Source organism: Heterodontus francisci, chromosome 6 (genome assembly GCF_036365525.1).
Source record: "Heterodontus francisci isolate sHetFra1 chromosome 6, sHetFra1.hap1, whole genome shotgun sequence".
In the NCBI taxonomy this organism is placed as follows: Eukaryota; Metazoa; Chordata; class Chondrichthyes; order Heterodontiformes; family Heterodontidae; genus Heterodontus; species Heterodontus francisci.
Genome location: NC_090376.1, coordinates 647,068 through 664,838, shown reverse-complemented (window position 1 = coordinate 664,838; position 17,771 = coordinate 647,068). Strand labels below are relative to the sequence as shown.

At 49.3% G+C, this 17,771-nt stretch overlaps 1 protein-coding gene across 1 annotated transcript in view; it reads left to right on the top strand.

The window, feature by feature from the left end:
• LOC137371067 (protocadherin-16-like) overlaps nucleotides 1–17,771 on the top strand; it is a 579,474-nt gene that overhangs the window by 384,203 nt on the left and 177,500 nt on the right. The window contains exons 8-12 of the mRNA XM_068032966.1: nucleotides 6,353–6,510; nucleotides 10,207–11,050; nucleotides 11,417–11,656; nucleotides 12,130–12,255; nucleotides 13,397–13,606. Coding sequence (XP_067889067.1) covers nucleotides 6,353–6,510; nucleotides 10,207–11,050; nucleotides 11,417–11,656; nucleotides 12,130–12,255; nucleotides 13,397–13,606 — 1,578 coding nt within the window. The remainder of the gene's footprint in view (nucleotides 1–6,352; nucleotides 6,511–10,206; nucleotides 11,051–11,416; nucleotides 11,657–12,129; nucleotides 12,256–13,396; nucleotides 13,607–17,771) is intronic.

The following is a 17,771-nucleotide window of genomic DNA, read 5'->3' as shown; positions in this document are numbered from 1 at the left end:
CCTCCTGACTCCTTGCTTAAGTTCTTTCCTAGTGTCTTTATATTCCTCAAGGGAATCGTCTGTTCCTAGCCTTCCAGCCCTTACGAATGCTTCCTTTTTCTTTTGGACTAGGCTCCAATATCCCGCGTTATCCAAGGTTCCCGAAACTTGCCAAACTTATCCTTCTTCCTCACAGGAACATGCTGGTCCTGGATTCTAATCAACTGACATTTGAAAGACTCCCACATGTCAGATGTTGATTTACCCTCAAACAGCCGCTCCCAATCTAAATTCTTCAGTTCCTGCCTAATATTGTTTTAATTAGCTTTCCCCCAATTTAGCACCTTCGCCCGAGGACTACTCTTATCCTTATCCACAAGTACCTTAAAACTTACGGAATTATGGTCACTGTTCCCGAAATGCTCCCCTACTGAAACTTCGACCACCTGGCCGGGCTCATTCCCCAATACCAGGTCCAGTACGGCCCCATCCCTAGTTGGACTATCTACATATTGTTTCAAGAAGCCCCCCTGGATGCTCCTTACAAATTCTGCCCCATCCAAGCCCCGAGCACGAAGTGAGTCCCAGTCAATATAGGGGAAGTTAAAATCACCCACCACTACAACCCTGTTACCTTTACATCTTTCCAAAATCTGTCTACATATCTGCTCCTCTACCTCCCGCTGGCTGTTGGGAGACCTGTAGTAAACCCCCAACATCGTGACTGCACCCTTCCTATTCCTGAGCTCCATCCATATTGCCTCGCTGCACAACCCCTCTGAGGTGTCCTCCCGCAGTCCAGCTGTGATATTCTCCTTAACAAGTAATGCAACTCCCCCACCCCTTTTACATCCCCCTCTATCCCGCCTGAAGATTCTGAATCCCGGAACATTTAGCTGCCAATCCTGTCCTTCCCTCAACCAAGTCTCTGTAATAGCAACAACATCATAGTTCCAAGTACTAATCCAAGCTCTAAGTTCATCTGCCTTACCTGTTATACTTCTTGCATTGAAACAAATGCACTTCAGACCACCAGTCCTGCTGTGCTCAGCAACATCTCCCTGCCTGCTCTTCCTCTCAGTCTTACTGGCCTTATTCACTAGTTCCCCCTCATTTATTTCACTTGCTGTCCTACTGCTCTGGTTCCCACCCCCCTGCCACACTAGTTTAAACCCTCCCGAGTGACGCTAGCAAACCTCACAGCCAGGATATTTGTGCCCGTCCAGTTTAGATGCAACCCGTCCTTCTTGTACAGGTCCCATCTGTCCCTGAAGAGATCCCAATGATCCAGATATCTGAAACCCTCCCTTCTACACCAGCTGTTCAGCCACATGTTTAGCTGCACTATCTTTCTATTTCTAGCCTCACTGGCACGTGGCACAGGGAGTAATCCAGAGATTACAACCCGAGAGTAAGTTTAGTAAGTTTGCGGACGAAACAAAGGTTGGTGGAGTTGCGGATAGTGATGAGGATTGTCAGAGGATACAGTAGGATATAGATCGGTTGGAGACTTGGGCGGTGAAATGGCAGATGGAGTTTAATCCGGACAAATGTGAGGTAATGCATTTTGGAAGATCTAATGCAGGTGGGAAGTATACAGTAAATGGCAGAACCCTTTGGAGTATTGACATGCAGAGAGATCTGGGCGTTCAAGTCCACAGGTCACTGAAAGAGGCAACGCAGGTGGATAAGGTAATCAAGAAGGCATTCGGCATGCTTGCCTTCATCGGTCGGGGCATAGAGTATAAAAATTGGCAAGTCATGCTGCAGCTGTACAGAACTTTAGTTAGGCCACACTTAGAATATTGCGTGAAATTCTGGTCGCCACACTACCAGAAGGACATGGAGGCTTTGGAGAGGGTACAGAGGAGGTTTACCAGGATGTTGCCTGGTCTGGAGGGCATTAACTATGAGGAGAGGTTGGAAAAACTCGGATTGTTTTCACTGGAACAACGGAGGTGGAGGGGTGACATGATAGAGGTTTACAAAGTTATGAGTGGCATGGACAGAGTGGATAGTCAGAAGCTTTTTCCCAGGGTGGAAGAGTCAGTTACTAAGGGACATAGGTTTAAGGTGAGAGGGGCAAAGTTTAGAGGGGATGTGCGAGGCAAGTTCTTTACACAGAGGGTGGTGAGTGCCTGGAACTTGCTGCCGGTGGAGGTGGTGGAAGCAGGTACGATAATGACGTTTATGAGGCATCTTGACAAATACATGAATAGGATGGGAATAGAGGGATATGGTCCCTGGAAGTGCAGAAGGTTTTAGTTTAGGCAGGCATCAAGATCGGCGCAGGCATGGAGGGCCGAATGGCCTGTTCCTGTGCTGTACTGTTCTTTGTTCTTTGTAGAGGTCCTGTCTTTTAACTTTCTACCTAACTCCCTCAACTCCCCCTGCAGGACCTCGTCACTCTTCCTGCCTATGCCATTGGTACCGATGTGTACCACAACCTCTGGCTGTTCACCCTCACCCTTCAGAATGCCCCCTAACCGTTCAGAGACATCCTTGACCCTGGCACCAGGGAGGCAACATACCATCCTGGAGTCTCTTTCACGTCCACAGAAGCGCCTATCTGTGCCCCTGACTATAGAGTCTCCTATAACTATTGCTAGCTATTAGGTTAAGGGATAGGTCAATAGAAATGCAGTGGCAGACATTTAAGGGGATATTTCAGAATACACAGAATAGATACATTCCAATGAGAAAGAAAAACTCCAAGGGGAGGACCCACCATCCATGGTTTACGAAAAAAGTTAAAGATAGTATCAGACTTAGAGAAAAAGCCTATAATTGCGCAAAGATGGGAGGCAGGTCAAGATCAGACAGAATATAAAAAACAGCAAAGAACGAATAAAAGAGTAATAAGGAGGGAAAAATTTGAGTATCAAAGAAAAATAGCTAGAAATATAAAAACAGATAAGAGTTTCTATAGATATTCAAAAAAGAGAGTTAACAAAGTGAGCGTTGGTCCGAAAGAAAGTGAGTCTGGGGAATTAATAATGGATAATATGGAATGGCAGATGAATTGAACAGATATTTTTAATCGGTCTTCACTATTGAGGATACAAGTAACATCCCAGTATCGGCTGTAAATCAGGAAATGGAAGGGAGGGAGGAACTCAAGAAATTACAATCACCAGGGAAGTGGTACTGAACAAATTGTTGGGGCTGTGGGCTGACAAGTCCCCGGGTCCTGATGGATTTCATTCTAGGGTGTTAAAAGAAGTGGCTAGTGAGATAGTTGATGCGTTAGTTTTAATTTTCCAAAATTCCCTAGATTCAGGGAAGGTTCCACGAGATTGGAAAATAGCGAATGAAACTCCTTTATTCAAAAAGGGAGGGAGACAGAAAGCAGGAAACTACAGGCCAGTTAGCTTAACATCTGTCTTAGGGAAAATGTTGGAAGCTATTATTAAAGATGTTGTAGCAGGGCATTTAGAAAAATTCAAAGTAATCAGGCAGAGTCCACATGGTTTTGTGAAAGGGAAATCATGCTTAACCAATTTATTGGAGTTCTTTGAAGAGGTAACGTACTGTGGATAAAAGGGAACTGGTGGATATATTGTACTTAGATTTCCAGAAGGCATTTGATAAGGTGCCACATCAAAGGTTATTGCAAAAAATAAAAGCTCATGGTGTAGGGGGTAACATATTGGCATGGATAGAAGATTGGCTAGCTAACAGGAAACAGAGAGTAGGCATAAATGGGTCATTTTCTGGTTGGCAAAATGTAACAAGTGGTGTGCCACAGGGATATGTGCTGGGGCCTCAACTTTTTACAATTTATATAAATGACTTGGATGAAGGGACCGAAGGTATGGTTGCTAAATTTGCTGATGACAGAAAGATAGGTAGGAAAGTCAGTTGTGAGAGGACATAAGGAGGCTACAAAGGGATATAGATGGCATTACCATCGCTGAATTCCCCACTATCAACGTCCTAGGGGCTACCATTGACCAAAAACTGAACTGGAGTAGCCATATAAATACAGTGGCTACAAGAGCAGGTCAGAGGCTAGGAATCCTGAGGCGAGTAACTCACCTCCTGACTCCCCAAAGCCTGTCCACCATCTACAAGGTACAAATCAGGAGTGTGATGGAATATTCTCCACTTGCCTGGATGGGTACAGCTCTAACAGCACTCAAGATGCTCGATATCATCCAGGACAAAGCAGCCTGCTTGATTGGCACCCCATCTACAAACATTCACTCCCTCCACCACCAGTGCACAATGGCAGTAGAATGTACCATCTACAAGATGCACTGCAGCAATGCACCAAGGCTCCTTAGACAACACCTTCCAAACCCGTGATCTCTACCAACAGCAGATGCATGGGAACATCACCACCTGCAAGTTCCCCTCCAAGTCACACACCATCCTGACTTGGAACTATATCGCTGTTCCTTCACTGTTGCTGGGTCAAAATCCTGGAACTTCCTTCCTAACAGCACTGTGGGTGTACCTACCTCACATGGACTGCAGCAGTTCAAGAAGGCAGCTCACCACCACCTTCTCAAGGGCAATTAGGGATGGGCAATAAATGCTGGCCTAGCCAGCAACGCCCACATCCCATGAATGAATTTTAAAAAATAGGTTAAGTGAGTGGGCAAAGATCTGGCAAATGGAGTATAATGTGAGAAAGTGTGAAATTGTCCACTTTGGCAGGAAGAATAAAAAATAAGCATATTATCTAAATGGTGAGAGATTGCAGAGCTCTGGGTTGCAGAGGGATCTGGGTGTCCTAGTGCATGAATAGCAAAAGGTTAGTATGCAGGTACAGCAACTAATTTGGAAAGCTAATAGAATGTTATCATTTATTGCGAGGGGAATTGAATACAAAAGTAGGGAGGTTATGCTTCAGTTATACAGAACATTGGTGAGATCATATCTTGAGTACTGTGTACAGTATTGGTCTCCTTATTTAAGGAAGGATATAAATGCATTGAAAGCAGTTCAGAGAAGGTTTACTAGACTAATACCTGGAATGGGCAGGTTGTCTTATGAGGAAAGGTTGGACAGGCTAGGTTTGTATCCACTGGAATTTAGAAGAGTAAGAGGCGACTTGATTGAAACATATCAGATCCTGAGGGGTCTTGACAAGGTAGATGTGGAATAGATGCTTCCTCTTGTGGGAGAATCTAGAACTAGGGATCACTGTTTAGAAATAAGGGGTCGCCCATTTAATAGAGATGAGAAATTTTTTCTCTCAGAAGGTCGTGAGTCTTTGGAATTCTCTTCCTCAGAAGGCAGTGGAAACAGAGTCTTTGAATATTTTTAAGGCAAAGGGAGACAGATTCTTGATAAGCAAGGGGGTGGAAGGTTATCGGATGTGGTAGAAATGTGGAATCGAGGTTATAATCAGATCAGCCATGATCTTATTAAATGGCAGAGAAGGCTTGAGGGGCCGAGTGGCCTACTCCTGCTCCTAATTCATAAGCTTGTATGTCCCTAAAGCCTGTCCACCATCAACAAGGCAAAAGTCAGGAGTGTGATGGAATATTCTCCACTTGCCTGGATGGCTGCAGCTCCAACAACACTCAAGATGCTGGACACCATCCAGGACAAAGCAGCCCACTTGATTGGCACCCCATCCACAAACATTCACTCCCTCCACCACCGCACACAGTGGCAGCAGTGTGTACCATCTACAAGATGCACTGCAGCAACGTACCAAGGCTCCTTAGACAGCACCTTCCAAACCCGCCACCGCTACCAACTAGAAGGACAAGGGCAGCAAGTGCATGGGAACACCATCACCTGCAAGTTCCCCTCCAAATCGCACACCATTCTGACTTGGAACTATATCGCCGTTCCTTCACTGTTGCTGGGTCAAAATCCTGGAACTCCCTTCCTAACAACACTGTGGGTGTACCTACCTCACAAGGACTGCAGCAGTTCAGGAAGGCAGCTCACCACCACCTTCTCAAAGGCAATTAGGGCTGGGCAATAAATGCTGGCCTGGCCAGCGATGCCCACATCCCCGAACAAATAAAAAAAAACAAGGAGCTGTGGAAATCTGGAACTCTCTCCCACAAAAAGCTGTTAAGTCTGGAGCTCAAGAGCAAAAATTGAAAACTGAGCTCGATAGATTATTGTTGGGTAAGGGGATTCAGAGTTACAGAACCAAGGCGGGTAAATTGAGTTAAGATGCATATCAGCCATAATCTCATTGAATGGCAGAACAGGATTGATGGGCTGAATGGCCACCTTCTGTTTCTCTGTTCACAGAAAGGGACTGTGGTGTACACTCTCTATCTTTGTCTTATGGGAAGTGAGCTGCCAGTTCACTATCACCCAGTTTACACGATTATTCAAACACGTCTGTTATTTTATGCCTCACCCATGTCTGTCTCTCTCTCTGTCTCTTTCCCTCCAGGATCCTGGGCGCAGCAGTTCTCTCTCCACCCCACATCTGGTGAACTTAGGACAGCAGCAGTGCTACGCAGGCCCGAGAGACATGAGTATGAATTAACGGTGCTGGCCAGTGACCGTGGACATCCTTCTCAGACCACTTCCCTCGCTGTCCGTGTTCAGGTGTATAAACCTTCCCCAAAAGGAGTGAAAGCAATTTGACAGCTGTTTGATCTGTTCAGAGAGTGTTCAGGAGTACATTACCCAGCCCTCCACCATCAACGATGATGGGATAAGAGAACGATGGGATAAGAGACTCCTTTCCCTCGTCTGCTTCAGGCAAATTTAGCCAAGAGCTCAAAGGGATTAACTCCCTGGACCATGCTCAGTAACTCGGCAAATTCACCCAAGGAATCTTGTACTATACAGGTCTTTGGTGAGACCACATCTGGAGTACTGTGTACAGTACTGGTCTCCTTATTTAAGGAAGGATGTAAATGCGTTGGAGGCAGTACAGAGAAGGTTTACCAGACTAATATCTGGAATGGGTGGGTTGTCTAATGAGGAAAGATTGGACAGGCTAAGCTTGTATCTGCTGGAGTTTAGAAGAGTAAGAGGCAACTTGATTGAAACATATAAGATCCTGAGGGGTCTTGACAGGGTGGATGTGGAAAGGATACTTCCCCTTGTGGGAGAATCTCGAATTAGGGATCACTGTTTAAAAATAAGAGGTTGCCTATTGAAGACAGAGATGAGAAAAAAAATTTTCTCTCAGACGGTCGTGAATCTGGAATTCTCTTCCTCAAATTTTTATTTAAGAAAGGTTGTAGAGATAAGCCAGGGAACTACAGACCAGTGAGTCTCACGTCAGTGGTAGGGAAACTATTGGGAGAAAATTCTGAAGGAGAGAATCTATCTCCACTTGGAGAGGCAAAATTTGATTAGGAATAGTCAGCATGGCTTTGTCAGAGGGAGGTCATGCCGAACAAATTTGATTGAATTTTTTGAGCATGTGACCAGGTGTGTAGATGAGGGTACTGCAGTTGATGTAGTTTACATAGATTTCAGCAAAGCCTTTGACAAGGTCCCACATGGGAGACTTATCAAGAAGGCAAATGCACATGGGGTACAGGGTAACTTGAGAAGGTGGATTCAAAATTGGCTTAGCTGCAGGAGAGAGAGAGAGAGTGATGACAGACGGCTGTTTTAGTGACTGGAAGCCAGTGTCCAGTGGCGTACCACAGGGATCTGTGCTGGGTCCCCTTTTGTTTGTCATTTATATAAACGACATAGATGACTATGTGGGGGGTAGGATCAGTAAGTTCGCGGATGACACAAAGATTGGCCGAGTGGTTAACAGTGAGGTGGAGTGTCTTAGGTTACAGGAAGATATAGACGGGATGGTCAAATGGGCAGAAAAGTGGCAGATGGAATTTAACCCTGAAAAGTGTGAGGTGATGCACTTTGGAAGGAGTAATGTGACACGGAAGTATTCAATGAATGGCCTGACACTGGGAAGTTCTGAGGAACAAAGGGACCTTGGCGTGTTTGTCCATAGATCTCTGAAGGCAGAAGGGCAGGTTAACAGGGTGGTGAAAAAGGCATATGAGACATTTGCCTTTATCAATCGAGGCATAGATTACAAAAGCAGGGAGGTCATGTTGGAGTTGTACGGAACTTTGGTAAGGCCACAGCTGGAGTACTGTGTGCAATTCTGGTCACCACATTATAGGAAGGATGTGATTGTATTGGAGGGGGTGCAGTGGCGATTCACCAGGATGTTGCCTGGGATGGAACATTTAAGCTATGAAGAGAAGTTGGGTAGGCTTGGGTTGTTTTCACTGGAACAGAGAAGACTGAGGGGTGACCTGATCGAGGTGCACAAGATTATGAGGGGCATGGACAGGGTGGATAGGGAGCAGCTGTTCCCCTTAGTTGAATGGTCAGTTACGAGGGGTCACAAGTTTAAGGTGAGGGGTGGGAGGTTTAAGGGGGACTTGAGGAAGAACTTTTTTACCCAGAGGGTGGTGACAGTCTGGAATGCACTGCCTGGGAGGGTGGTAGAGGCAGGTTGCCTCACATCCTTTAAAAAGTACCTGGATGAGCACTTGGCACGTCATAACATTCAAGGCTATGGGCCAAGTGCTGGCAAATGGGATTAGGTAGACAGGTCAGATGTCTTTAATGCATCGGTGCAGACCCGATGGGCCGAAGGGCCTCTTCTGCAGTGTATTATTCTGTGATCCTGTGAAAAGGCAGTGGAAGCAGAGTCTTTGTTATCTATATGGACTTTAGTAAAGCCTTTGACAAGGTCCCTCATGGCAGACTGGTACAAAAGGGGAAGTCACACGGGATCAGAGGTGAGCTGGCAAGATGGATACAGAACTGGCTCAGTCATAGAAGACAGAGGGTATCAGTGGATGGGTGTTTTTCTGAATGGAGGGATGTGACTGGTGGTGTTCCGCAGGGATCAGTGCTGGGACCTTTGCTGTTTCTAGTATATATAAAAGATTTGGAGGAAAATGTAGCTGGTCTGATTAGTAAGTTTGCGGACGACACAAAGGTTGGTGGAGTTGCGGATAATGATGAGGATTGTCAGAGGATACAGCAGGATATAGATCGTTTGGAGACTTGGACGGAGAAATGGCAGATGGAGTTTAATCCGGACAAATGTGAGGTAATGCATTTTGGAAGGTCTAATGCAGGTGGAAAGTATATAGTAAATGGCAGAACCCTTAGGAGTATTGACAGGCAGAGAGATCTGGGCGTACAGGTCCACAGGTCACTGTAAGTGGCAACGCAGGTGGATAAGGTAGTCAAGAAGGCATACGGCATGCTTGCCTTCATCGGTCGGGGCACAGAGTATAAAAATTGGCAAGTCATGCTGCAGCTGTGCAGAACTTTAGTTAGGCCACACTTAGAATATTGCGTGCAATTCTGGTCGCCACACTACCAGAAGGACGTGGAGGCTTTGGAGAGGGTACAGAAGAGGTTTACCAGGATGTTGCCTGGTCTGGAGGGCATTAGCTATGAGAGGTTAGATAAACTTGGATTGTTTTCACTGGAACGACGGAGTTGGAGGGGCGACATGATAGAGGTTTACAAAGTTATGAGCGGCATGGACAGAGTGGATAGTCAGAAGCTTTTTCCCAGGGTGGAAGAGTCAGTTACTAGGGGACATAGGTTTAAGGTGCGAGGGGCAAAGTTTAGAGGGGATGTGCGAGGCAAGTTCTTTACACAGAGGGTGGTGAGTGCCTGGAACTTGCTGCCGGGGGAGGTGGTGGAAGCGGTACGATAGCGACGTTTAAGAGGCGTCTTGACAAATACATAAATAGGATGGGAATAGAGGGATACGGTCCCCGGAAGTGCAGAAGGTTTTAGTTTAGGCAGGCATCAAGTTTGGCGCAGGCTTGGAGGGCCGAATGGCCTGTTCCTGTGCTGTACTGTTCTTTGTTTTGTTCTTCACGTTTAAGACGTTTCTTAAAACCAACATGTTTGGCCAAGCTTTTGGTCACCTGTTTAACCTTGCTCAATGTCAAATTCTGTTTGATAATTGCTCCTTTGAAGAGCCTCGGGACATTTTACAACATTAATGATGCTATGTAAATGCATTAAGGTAGAGGAGGGAAGAATGATATCTGGAACGTTCTGTCTTCTGTGCTTGTTTTCATTTCCAAGTTGTTCTCACTTTCAATCCCACTTTTGCACAGAATCACATCGTGTGTACAGCAGAGAAACAGGTGCTCCACACGAGCCTCTTCCCACCCCCTACTCATCTCAGCCCATCAGCGTATCCTTCTATTCCTTTCTCCCTCGCGTGTTCATCCAGCTTCCCTGCATTGATATCCTCTTTTAACTTGCTTTTGTTTAACCCATTAGGTACTGAGCTCCCACAGCAATTTGCCTCAATCTGGCAGTAGCACAGTCACATTCAAATCCATTGAGGGAATGGCCCCAGGCTCTGTGATTGGTTCAGTGGCGTCCCAGGACCTATTGACACGTGCGGATGGGCAGCTGACCTACACTGTGGTTGGGGGGACGGATGTGGACGGGCGATTTGTGGTGGACAGGGTGACGGGTAACATCTACCTGGCCCAGGAGCTGGATTACGAGTTGGGCTCACATTACCAGCTGGAGATTGCGATCGATGATCTGAGCACTGGTTTTCCTCACAGCACTGTTACTATTGTAGAAATCGATATCGAGGATCGCAACGAATACGCACCACAGTTTCCTGAGGATCCAATCACTGTTGTCATCAGTGAGAATGCAGAAATTGGTGCCTCTGTTTATACCTTCCAAGCAGTTGATAAAGATGGAAGTGGCCCCAACAGTGAGGTGCGATACTCAGTTCTCCAGCAGACCCCCCCAGGCACCTTCCTCTGGATTGATCCAATTACTGGGGTGCTGACAGCAGGAGCAACCATTGACCGTGAGCTCACTCCGTTCTTCCTTCTCGTGGTACAGGCCACGGACCAAGCAGTTAACAACTCCCAGCGCAGGTCCTCAGCGGTGACTGTGCGTGTATTTGTGACTGATGAGAATGATAACAGCCCCCACTTCCTGTCCCCGCCAGTGCTGAATGTGATGGAAGATCAGCCTGTCGGCACGATTGTTTCCTATGTCGTTGCCCAGGATGCTGATCTGGGAGAAAACGGTCGAGTTAGTTACCGGATAAAGTCTGGCCTTGGAGGCAGCAAGTTTCTGCTGAATCCAAATACAGGTACGGAACTGAGTGGTGGTGTTCGAGAGTCACAGGGTTCCCTAATATCCCCCTATTAACCCCAGATTATCCCAATTACCTCCAATATCCTCCCAATGTGCTCCCGATTACCCCCCATGAACTCCCAATTTCCCCCAAAACCCTTCTGATCTTCTTCCGATTACTCCCTCGGTACCCCCATCACCCCCAACTATCCCCAATTACACTGCATTCGTCCCAATTACCCCAGTTTACTCCTTCTCCCCATTGACCCTTGCGTCAATTGTACTGTCCCCAGAACCTGACCTTGGCAAAGTCTTGCGGATGTTGGGATGACAAGGTTGTTTGAATGGCTGCTCACTGATGCAGTTGCCTGTTTGATTCCAGGGGCTTTGTCCATTGTGAAAAGGCTGGATTGTGAAGAGCAGAGTTGGTTTAACCTGACAGTCGAGGCTTCTGATCATGGCACATTCCAACACTCAGCCATTCAGCTTCTCCACATTCAGGTGATTGATGTCAATGATGACGTGCCAAGGTTTGATGAGACAGCATATGAAGCAAGTGTCATGGAGAATCAATCAGCAGGCATGCTGGTCATCCAGCTCCATGCCACTGACAGGGACCAAGGTAACTAGTCATTCGACAGATAAACAAATCAGTCTGGGGGTAGGGAAGGTGGGGGTGTGCAGGCATTTGGGGGTGTCAAGATGGGTGACAGAGAGCTGCTAACAGTCACTCCAAGCACGGCCACTGGATGTGAAGCACCAACACCACACAACTGAGGAAATACTCCCTTAGGGCACGTTCCTGGGCTGCTGTTGTCAGCATCTGTCTTGGAGTTGCAGCATCTCATGGTCGAATAGTGGGGATTGAAGGTTGTGGAATATTCCTAATTTTCTATAATTTTTGCTGAGGTCTGTGGGAGTGTTTATAGAGAGTCAGTGATAGGGGAGAGTGGACATGGGTAGTGGGAGGGAACCCCTCAGCGGGCTGAGTGGCTTTTCCATGTTTATTCGTGTTAAGCTCATCCATTGTGTCTGTTTCTTGTACTGTGTTTTTTTTTATCTTTCTGCAATGAGTTGTGTTTTCAATTGGCACAGGCTCTAATGGTCGTCTGAGGTACGGTGGGGTGGTGGAGAATAGTTTCTCTATCGACCCAGTCACAGGTGTTATAAGAACCAGTCACGTTTTGGACAGAGAGGAACAGGATCATCATGTGATCACAGGTAAGTGATGATAAATGCTGTGAGCTAGCTCCAGGCAGATTCACATCTTTCCTTCTTCCTGACATCTTCTTGGTCTCTTCCTCTCTATCTTTCTTTCAATCTATCTCTTACCCTCTGTTCCAACTGCTCTCTCTCTCTCTCCCTGTCTTCCTCTCCCCTCTCTCTCGCTCTCTCTCTCAGAGATAGACAGAGTCAGAGTCATTTATGGCACAGAAGGAAGCCATTCAGCCCATCGAGTCCATGCCAGCTCTCCGCAGAGCTATTATGTCGGTCCTATTCCCCCGCTCGATCCCCATCGCCCTACAGATAGATATATCTGTGTCTCCCTGTTTTTCTTTCTCTCACTCATATTTCCTCCCTGCCTTTCTGTCTCTACATGGTTTCTTTCCTGTTTGTTCAATCTCTCTCTCTCCAGCCCTTTACATAAAAACATAAGAACATAAGAAATAGTAGCTGGAGTAAACCATTTGGTCCCTCGAGTCTGCTCTGCCATTCAATACCATCATGGTTGATCTTCTGACTCAACTTCACCTTCTTGCCTGCTGCCCATATCCCTTGATTCCCTGAAAGATCCAAAATGTACCAGTCTGTCTTGAATATACTCAACGATGGAGCATCCACAACCCTCTGGGGTAAGCAATTCCACTGATTCACAACCCTTTGAGTGAAGACATTTCTCCTCATCTCAGTCCTAAATGATTGATCCCTTATCTTTTGTCTGTGATCCTGTGTTCCAGATTCTTTAGCGAAAGAATCTTTGTCTACCCTGTCAAACCCCTTCAGAATTTTGTACGTTTCAATGAGATCACCTCTCATTCTTCGAAACTCCAGAGAGTATGGACCTAATTTACTCAGTCTCTCATCATAGGACAACCCTCTCATCCCAGGAACCAGACTAGTGGACCTTTGTTGTACCACCTCCTCCTCTTCCTCTGTCTATCTGTTCCACTACCTGTATCTCTTTCTCTCCCTCCCTTTCTCAGCATTGTGTCTATAATTGTCTCTTCCAGTCTCACTCTGCTCTCCCTCTCCTCAACTCTCTCTCCCTCTCTATCACTCCCTTGTCCACTGTCCCTCTCTAGATGCAGTCTCTTTCACCTACCTGATTGCACATATTTATTAACAATTTCTTTTGTTCTAGTTTATACTAAAGATGGTGGGAGTCCTCCCAATTTTGCCACGGTGACAGTTTCCATCACTGTCAAGGATGAAAATGACAACAGGCCAATGTTCGAGAAGGACGTTTATGAGCTACAAGTACCAGAAAACCAGGAGCATGTGTCACTCTTCATGGCTAAGGCCACAGATAAAGACTCTGGTGAAAATGGGCGTGTGGAGTACGAAATCATCGGTAAGATTGAGAGAGTGTGAGCAAGATGGTGACAGAATTTAAGTGTGGAAGGTGTATGTGCTTTGTGTGTAAGAGAATCTAAGTGTGAGTGTGGAAAAGTATCTACACTGTGGAGTGAGTCTCGAAAGAACTATAGGATAATAAATTGGTGAAAGGAGCTTTTATTTTAACGTGCTCTTCTTCCTAAAGATATGGGACTCTATAGAATTCAGATCCTATAAGTACTGGGACCCTATAGAATTAGGACCTTTTAGTACTGGGTTCCTATAGAATTAGGACCCTTTAGAACTGGGATCCTATAGAATTAGGGCCCTTTAATACTGTGGCCCTATCGAATTAGGACCCTTCAGTACTGGGACCCTATAGAATTAGGGCCCTTTAGTACTCGGATCCTATAGCATTAGGGCCCTTTAGTACTAGGATCCTATAGAATTGGGACCCTTTGGTAATGGGACCCTATAGAATTAGGTCCTTCTTATCCACCACTCTATCTAGGCCCTTCATCATTATATACACCTCAATTAAATCTCCCCTCAGCTTCCCCTGTTCCAAAGAAAACAACCCCAGCCTATCCAATATTTTTCTCACAGCTAAAATTCTCCATTCCTGGCAACATCCTCTTAAGTCTCCTTTGTGCCCTCTGTAGCCTTCCTGCTATGTCATGACCAGAACTGTATGCAATGCTGTAGCTGTGGCCTAACCAGTGTTTTATACAGTTCCAGTATAACCTCCCCACTCTTATCCTCGAGGCCTAGGCCAATAACGGTAAGTATCCTGTATGCTGCTGTGACCACCTTATGTAGCTGCTTCTCTTAACAGCCTGGCAAACATTTCATCCAGGCCTGATGATATATTTATTTACTTTCAAAGATGCTAAACACCTCTTTCATGATGTTTATGCCATCCAATATTTCACATTCCTCTTTGTTAATTACAATGTCTGCATCATCTTCCTATTTAATGAAGACAGATGCAAAGTATTCAATAAGAACCAAGGCCACAGAATCTGCCTGCACACATAGATTTCCTTGTTAATATTTTTTCATGGCCACCCTTTACTTTCCTGGCTTCTTTTTTAATTTCACAACTGCACTTTATATACTCCTCTATTTTACCCTGGGATGAGTTTCCGACGATATATTCACCTTGACACTAAGACTGCCTATTTCCACCTCTATAACATCAACTGACTTCGTCCCTGTCTTAGCTCATCTGTTGCTGAAACCCCCGTTTATACCTTTGTTGCCTCTAGACTTGACCAGTCCAATGCACTCCTGGCTGGTCTCCCACATTCGACCCCCCGTAAACTTGAGGTCATCCAAAACTGTGTTGCTCATGTCCTAACTCACACCAAGTTCCATTCCCCTGTCACCCCTATGTTCACTGACCTACATTGGCTCCCGGTCAAGCAATGTCTTGATAAATTTCTCATCCTTGTTTTCATATCCCTCCATGGCCTCACCCCTCCCTATCGCTGTAATCTCCTCCAGCCCCTCAAACCCTCCGAGATATCTGCATTCCTGGAATTCTAGCCTCTTGAGCATCCCTGATTTTAATCGCTTCACCATTGGTGACTGTGCCTTCAGTTGCCCAGGCCCCAAGCTCTGGAATACCTTCCCTACACCTCCCCACCTCTCCACCTCCCCACCTCTCCACTTCCCTACACCTCTCCACCTCCCCACCTCTCCACCTCTCCACCTCCCTACACCTTTCCACCTCTCCACCTCCCCACCTCTCCACCTCCCCACCTCCCCACCTCCCTACACCTCTCCACCTCTCCACCTCCCCACCTCCCCACCTCTCCACCTCCCCACCTCCCCACCTCTCCACCTCCCCACCTCCCCACCTCTCCACCTCCCCACCTCCCCATCTCTCCACCTCCCCACCTCTCCACCTCCCCACCTCCCCACCTCTCCACCTCCCCACCTCTCCACCTCCCCACCTCTCCACCTCCCCACCTCCCCACCTCTCCACCTCCCCACCTCCCCATCTCTCCACCTCCCCACCTCCCCACCTCTCCACCTCCCCACCTCTCCACCTCTCCACCTCCCCACCTCCCCACCTCTCCACCTCCCCACCTCTCCACCTCCCCACCTCTCCACCTCCCCACCTCCCCACCTCTCCACCTCCCCACCTCTCCACCTCTCCACCTCCCTACACCTTTCCACCTCTCCACCTCCCCACCTCTCCACCTCCCCACCTCCCCACCTCCCTACACCTCTCCACCTCTCCACCTCTCCACCTCCCCACCTCTCCACCTCCCCACCTCCCCACCTCCCTACACCTTTCCACCTCTCCGCCTCCCCACCTCTCCACCTCCCCACCTCCCCACCTCTCAACCTCCCCACCTCTCCACCTCCCCACCTCCCCACCCCTCCACCTCCCCACCTCCCCACCTCCCCACCCCCCCACACCTCCACCTCCCCACCTCCCCACCCCCCACCTCTCCACCTCCCCACCTCCCCACCCCTCCACCTCCCCACCTCTCCACCTCCCCACCTCCCCACCTCCCCACCTCTCCACCTCCCCACCTCCCCACCTCCCCAATTCTCCACCTCCCCACCTCTCCACCTCCCCACCCCCCCACCCCTCCACCTCCCCAACTCCCCACCCCTCCACCTCCCCACCTCCCCACCTCCCCACCTCCCCACCCCCCCACCCCTCCACCTCCCCACCTCCCCACCTCCCCACCTCTCCACCTCCCCACCTCCCCACCTCTCCACCTCCCCAACTCTCCACCTCCCCACCTCTCCACCTCCCCACTTCTCCACCTCTCCACCCCCCAACATCTCCACCTCCCCACCTCTCCACCTCTCCACCTCCCCACCTCTCCACCTCCCCACCTCTCCACCTCCCCACCTCTCCACCTCCCCACGTCTCCACCTCCCCACCTCTCCACCTCCCCACCTCTCCACCTCTCCACCTCCCCACCTCTCCACCTCCCCACGTCTCCACCTCCCCACCTCTCCACCTCCCCACCTCCCCACCTCTCCACCTCCCCACCTCCCCACCTCTCCACCTTCCCACCTCTCCACCTCCCCACCTCTCCACCTCCCCACCTCCCCACCTCTCCACCTCCCCACCTCTCCACCGCTCCACCTCCCCACCTCTCCACCTCCCCACCTCTCCACCTCCCCACCTCTCCACCTCCCCACCTCTCCACCTCCCCAACTCTTCCCCTCCCCACCTCGCCACCTCCCCACCTCTCCACCTCCCCAACTCTTCCCCTCCCTACCTCTCCACCTACCCACCTCTCCACCTCCCCACCTCCCCACCTCCCCACGTCTCCACCTCCCCACCTCCCCACCTCTCCACCTCCCCACCTCTCCACCTCCCCACCTCTCCACCTCCCACCTCCCCACCCCCCCTCCTCCCCACCTCTCCACCTCCCCACCTCTCCACCTCTCCACCCCCCCACCTCTCCACCTCCCCACCTCTCCACCTCCCCACCTCTCCACCTCCCCACCTCCCCACCTCTCCACCTCTCCACCTCCCCACCTCTCCACCTCCCCACCTCTCCACCTCCCCACCTCCCCACCTCTCCACCTCTCCACCTCCCCAGCTCCCCACCTCCCCACCTCTCCACCTCCCCACCTCCCCACCTCTCCACCTCTCCACCTCCCCAACTCTTCCCCTCCCCACCTCCCCACCTCTCCACCTCCCCACCTCCCCACCTCTCCACCTCCCCATCACCCCACCTCTCCACCTCCCCACCTCTCCACCTCTCCACCTCCCCACCTCTCCACCTCCCCAACTCTTCCCCTCTCCACCTCCCCACCTCTCCACCTCCCCAACTCTTCCCCTCCCCGCCTCTCCACCTCCCCACCTCCCCACCTCACCACCTCTCCACCTCCCCACCTCTCCACCTCCCCACCTCTCCACCTCTCCACCTCCCCACCTCTCCACCTCCCCACCTCCCCACCTCTCCACCTCCCCACCTCTCCACCTCTCCACCTCACCACCTCCCCACCTCCCCACGTCTCCACCTCCCCACCTCCCCACCCCCCCCACCTATCCACCTCCCCACCCCCCCACCCACCCACCTCTCCACCTCCCCACCTCTCCACCTCCCCACCTCTCCACCTCCCCAACTCTTCCCCTCTCCACCTCTCCACCTCCCCAACTCTTCCCCTCCCCGCCTCTCCACCTCCCCACCTCCCCTCCA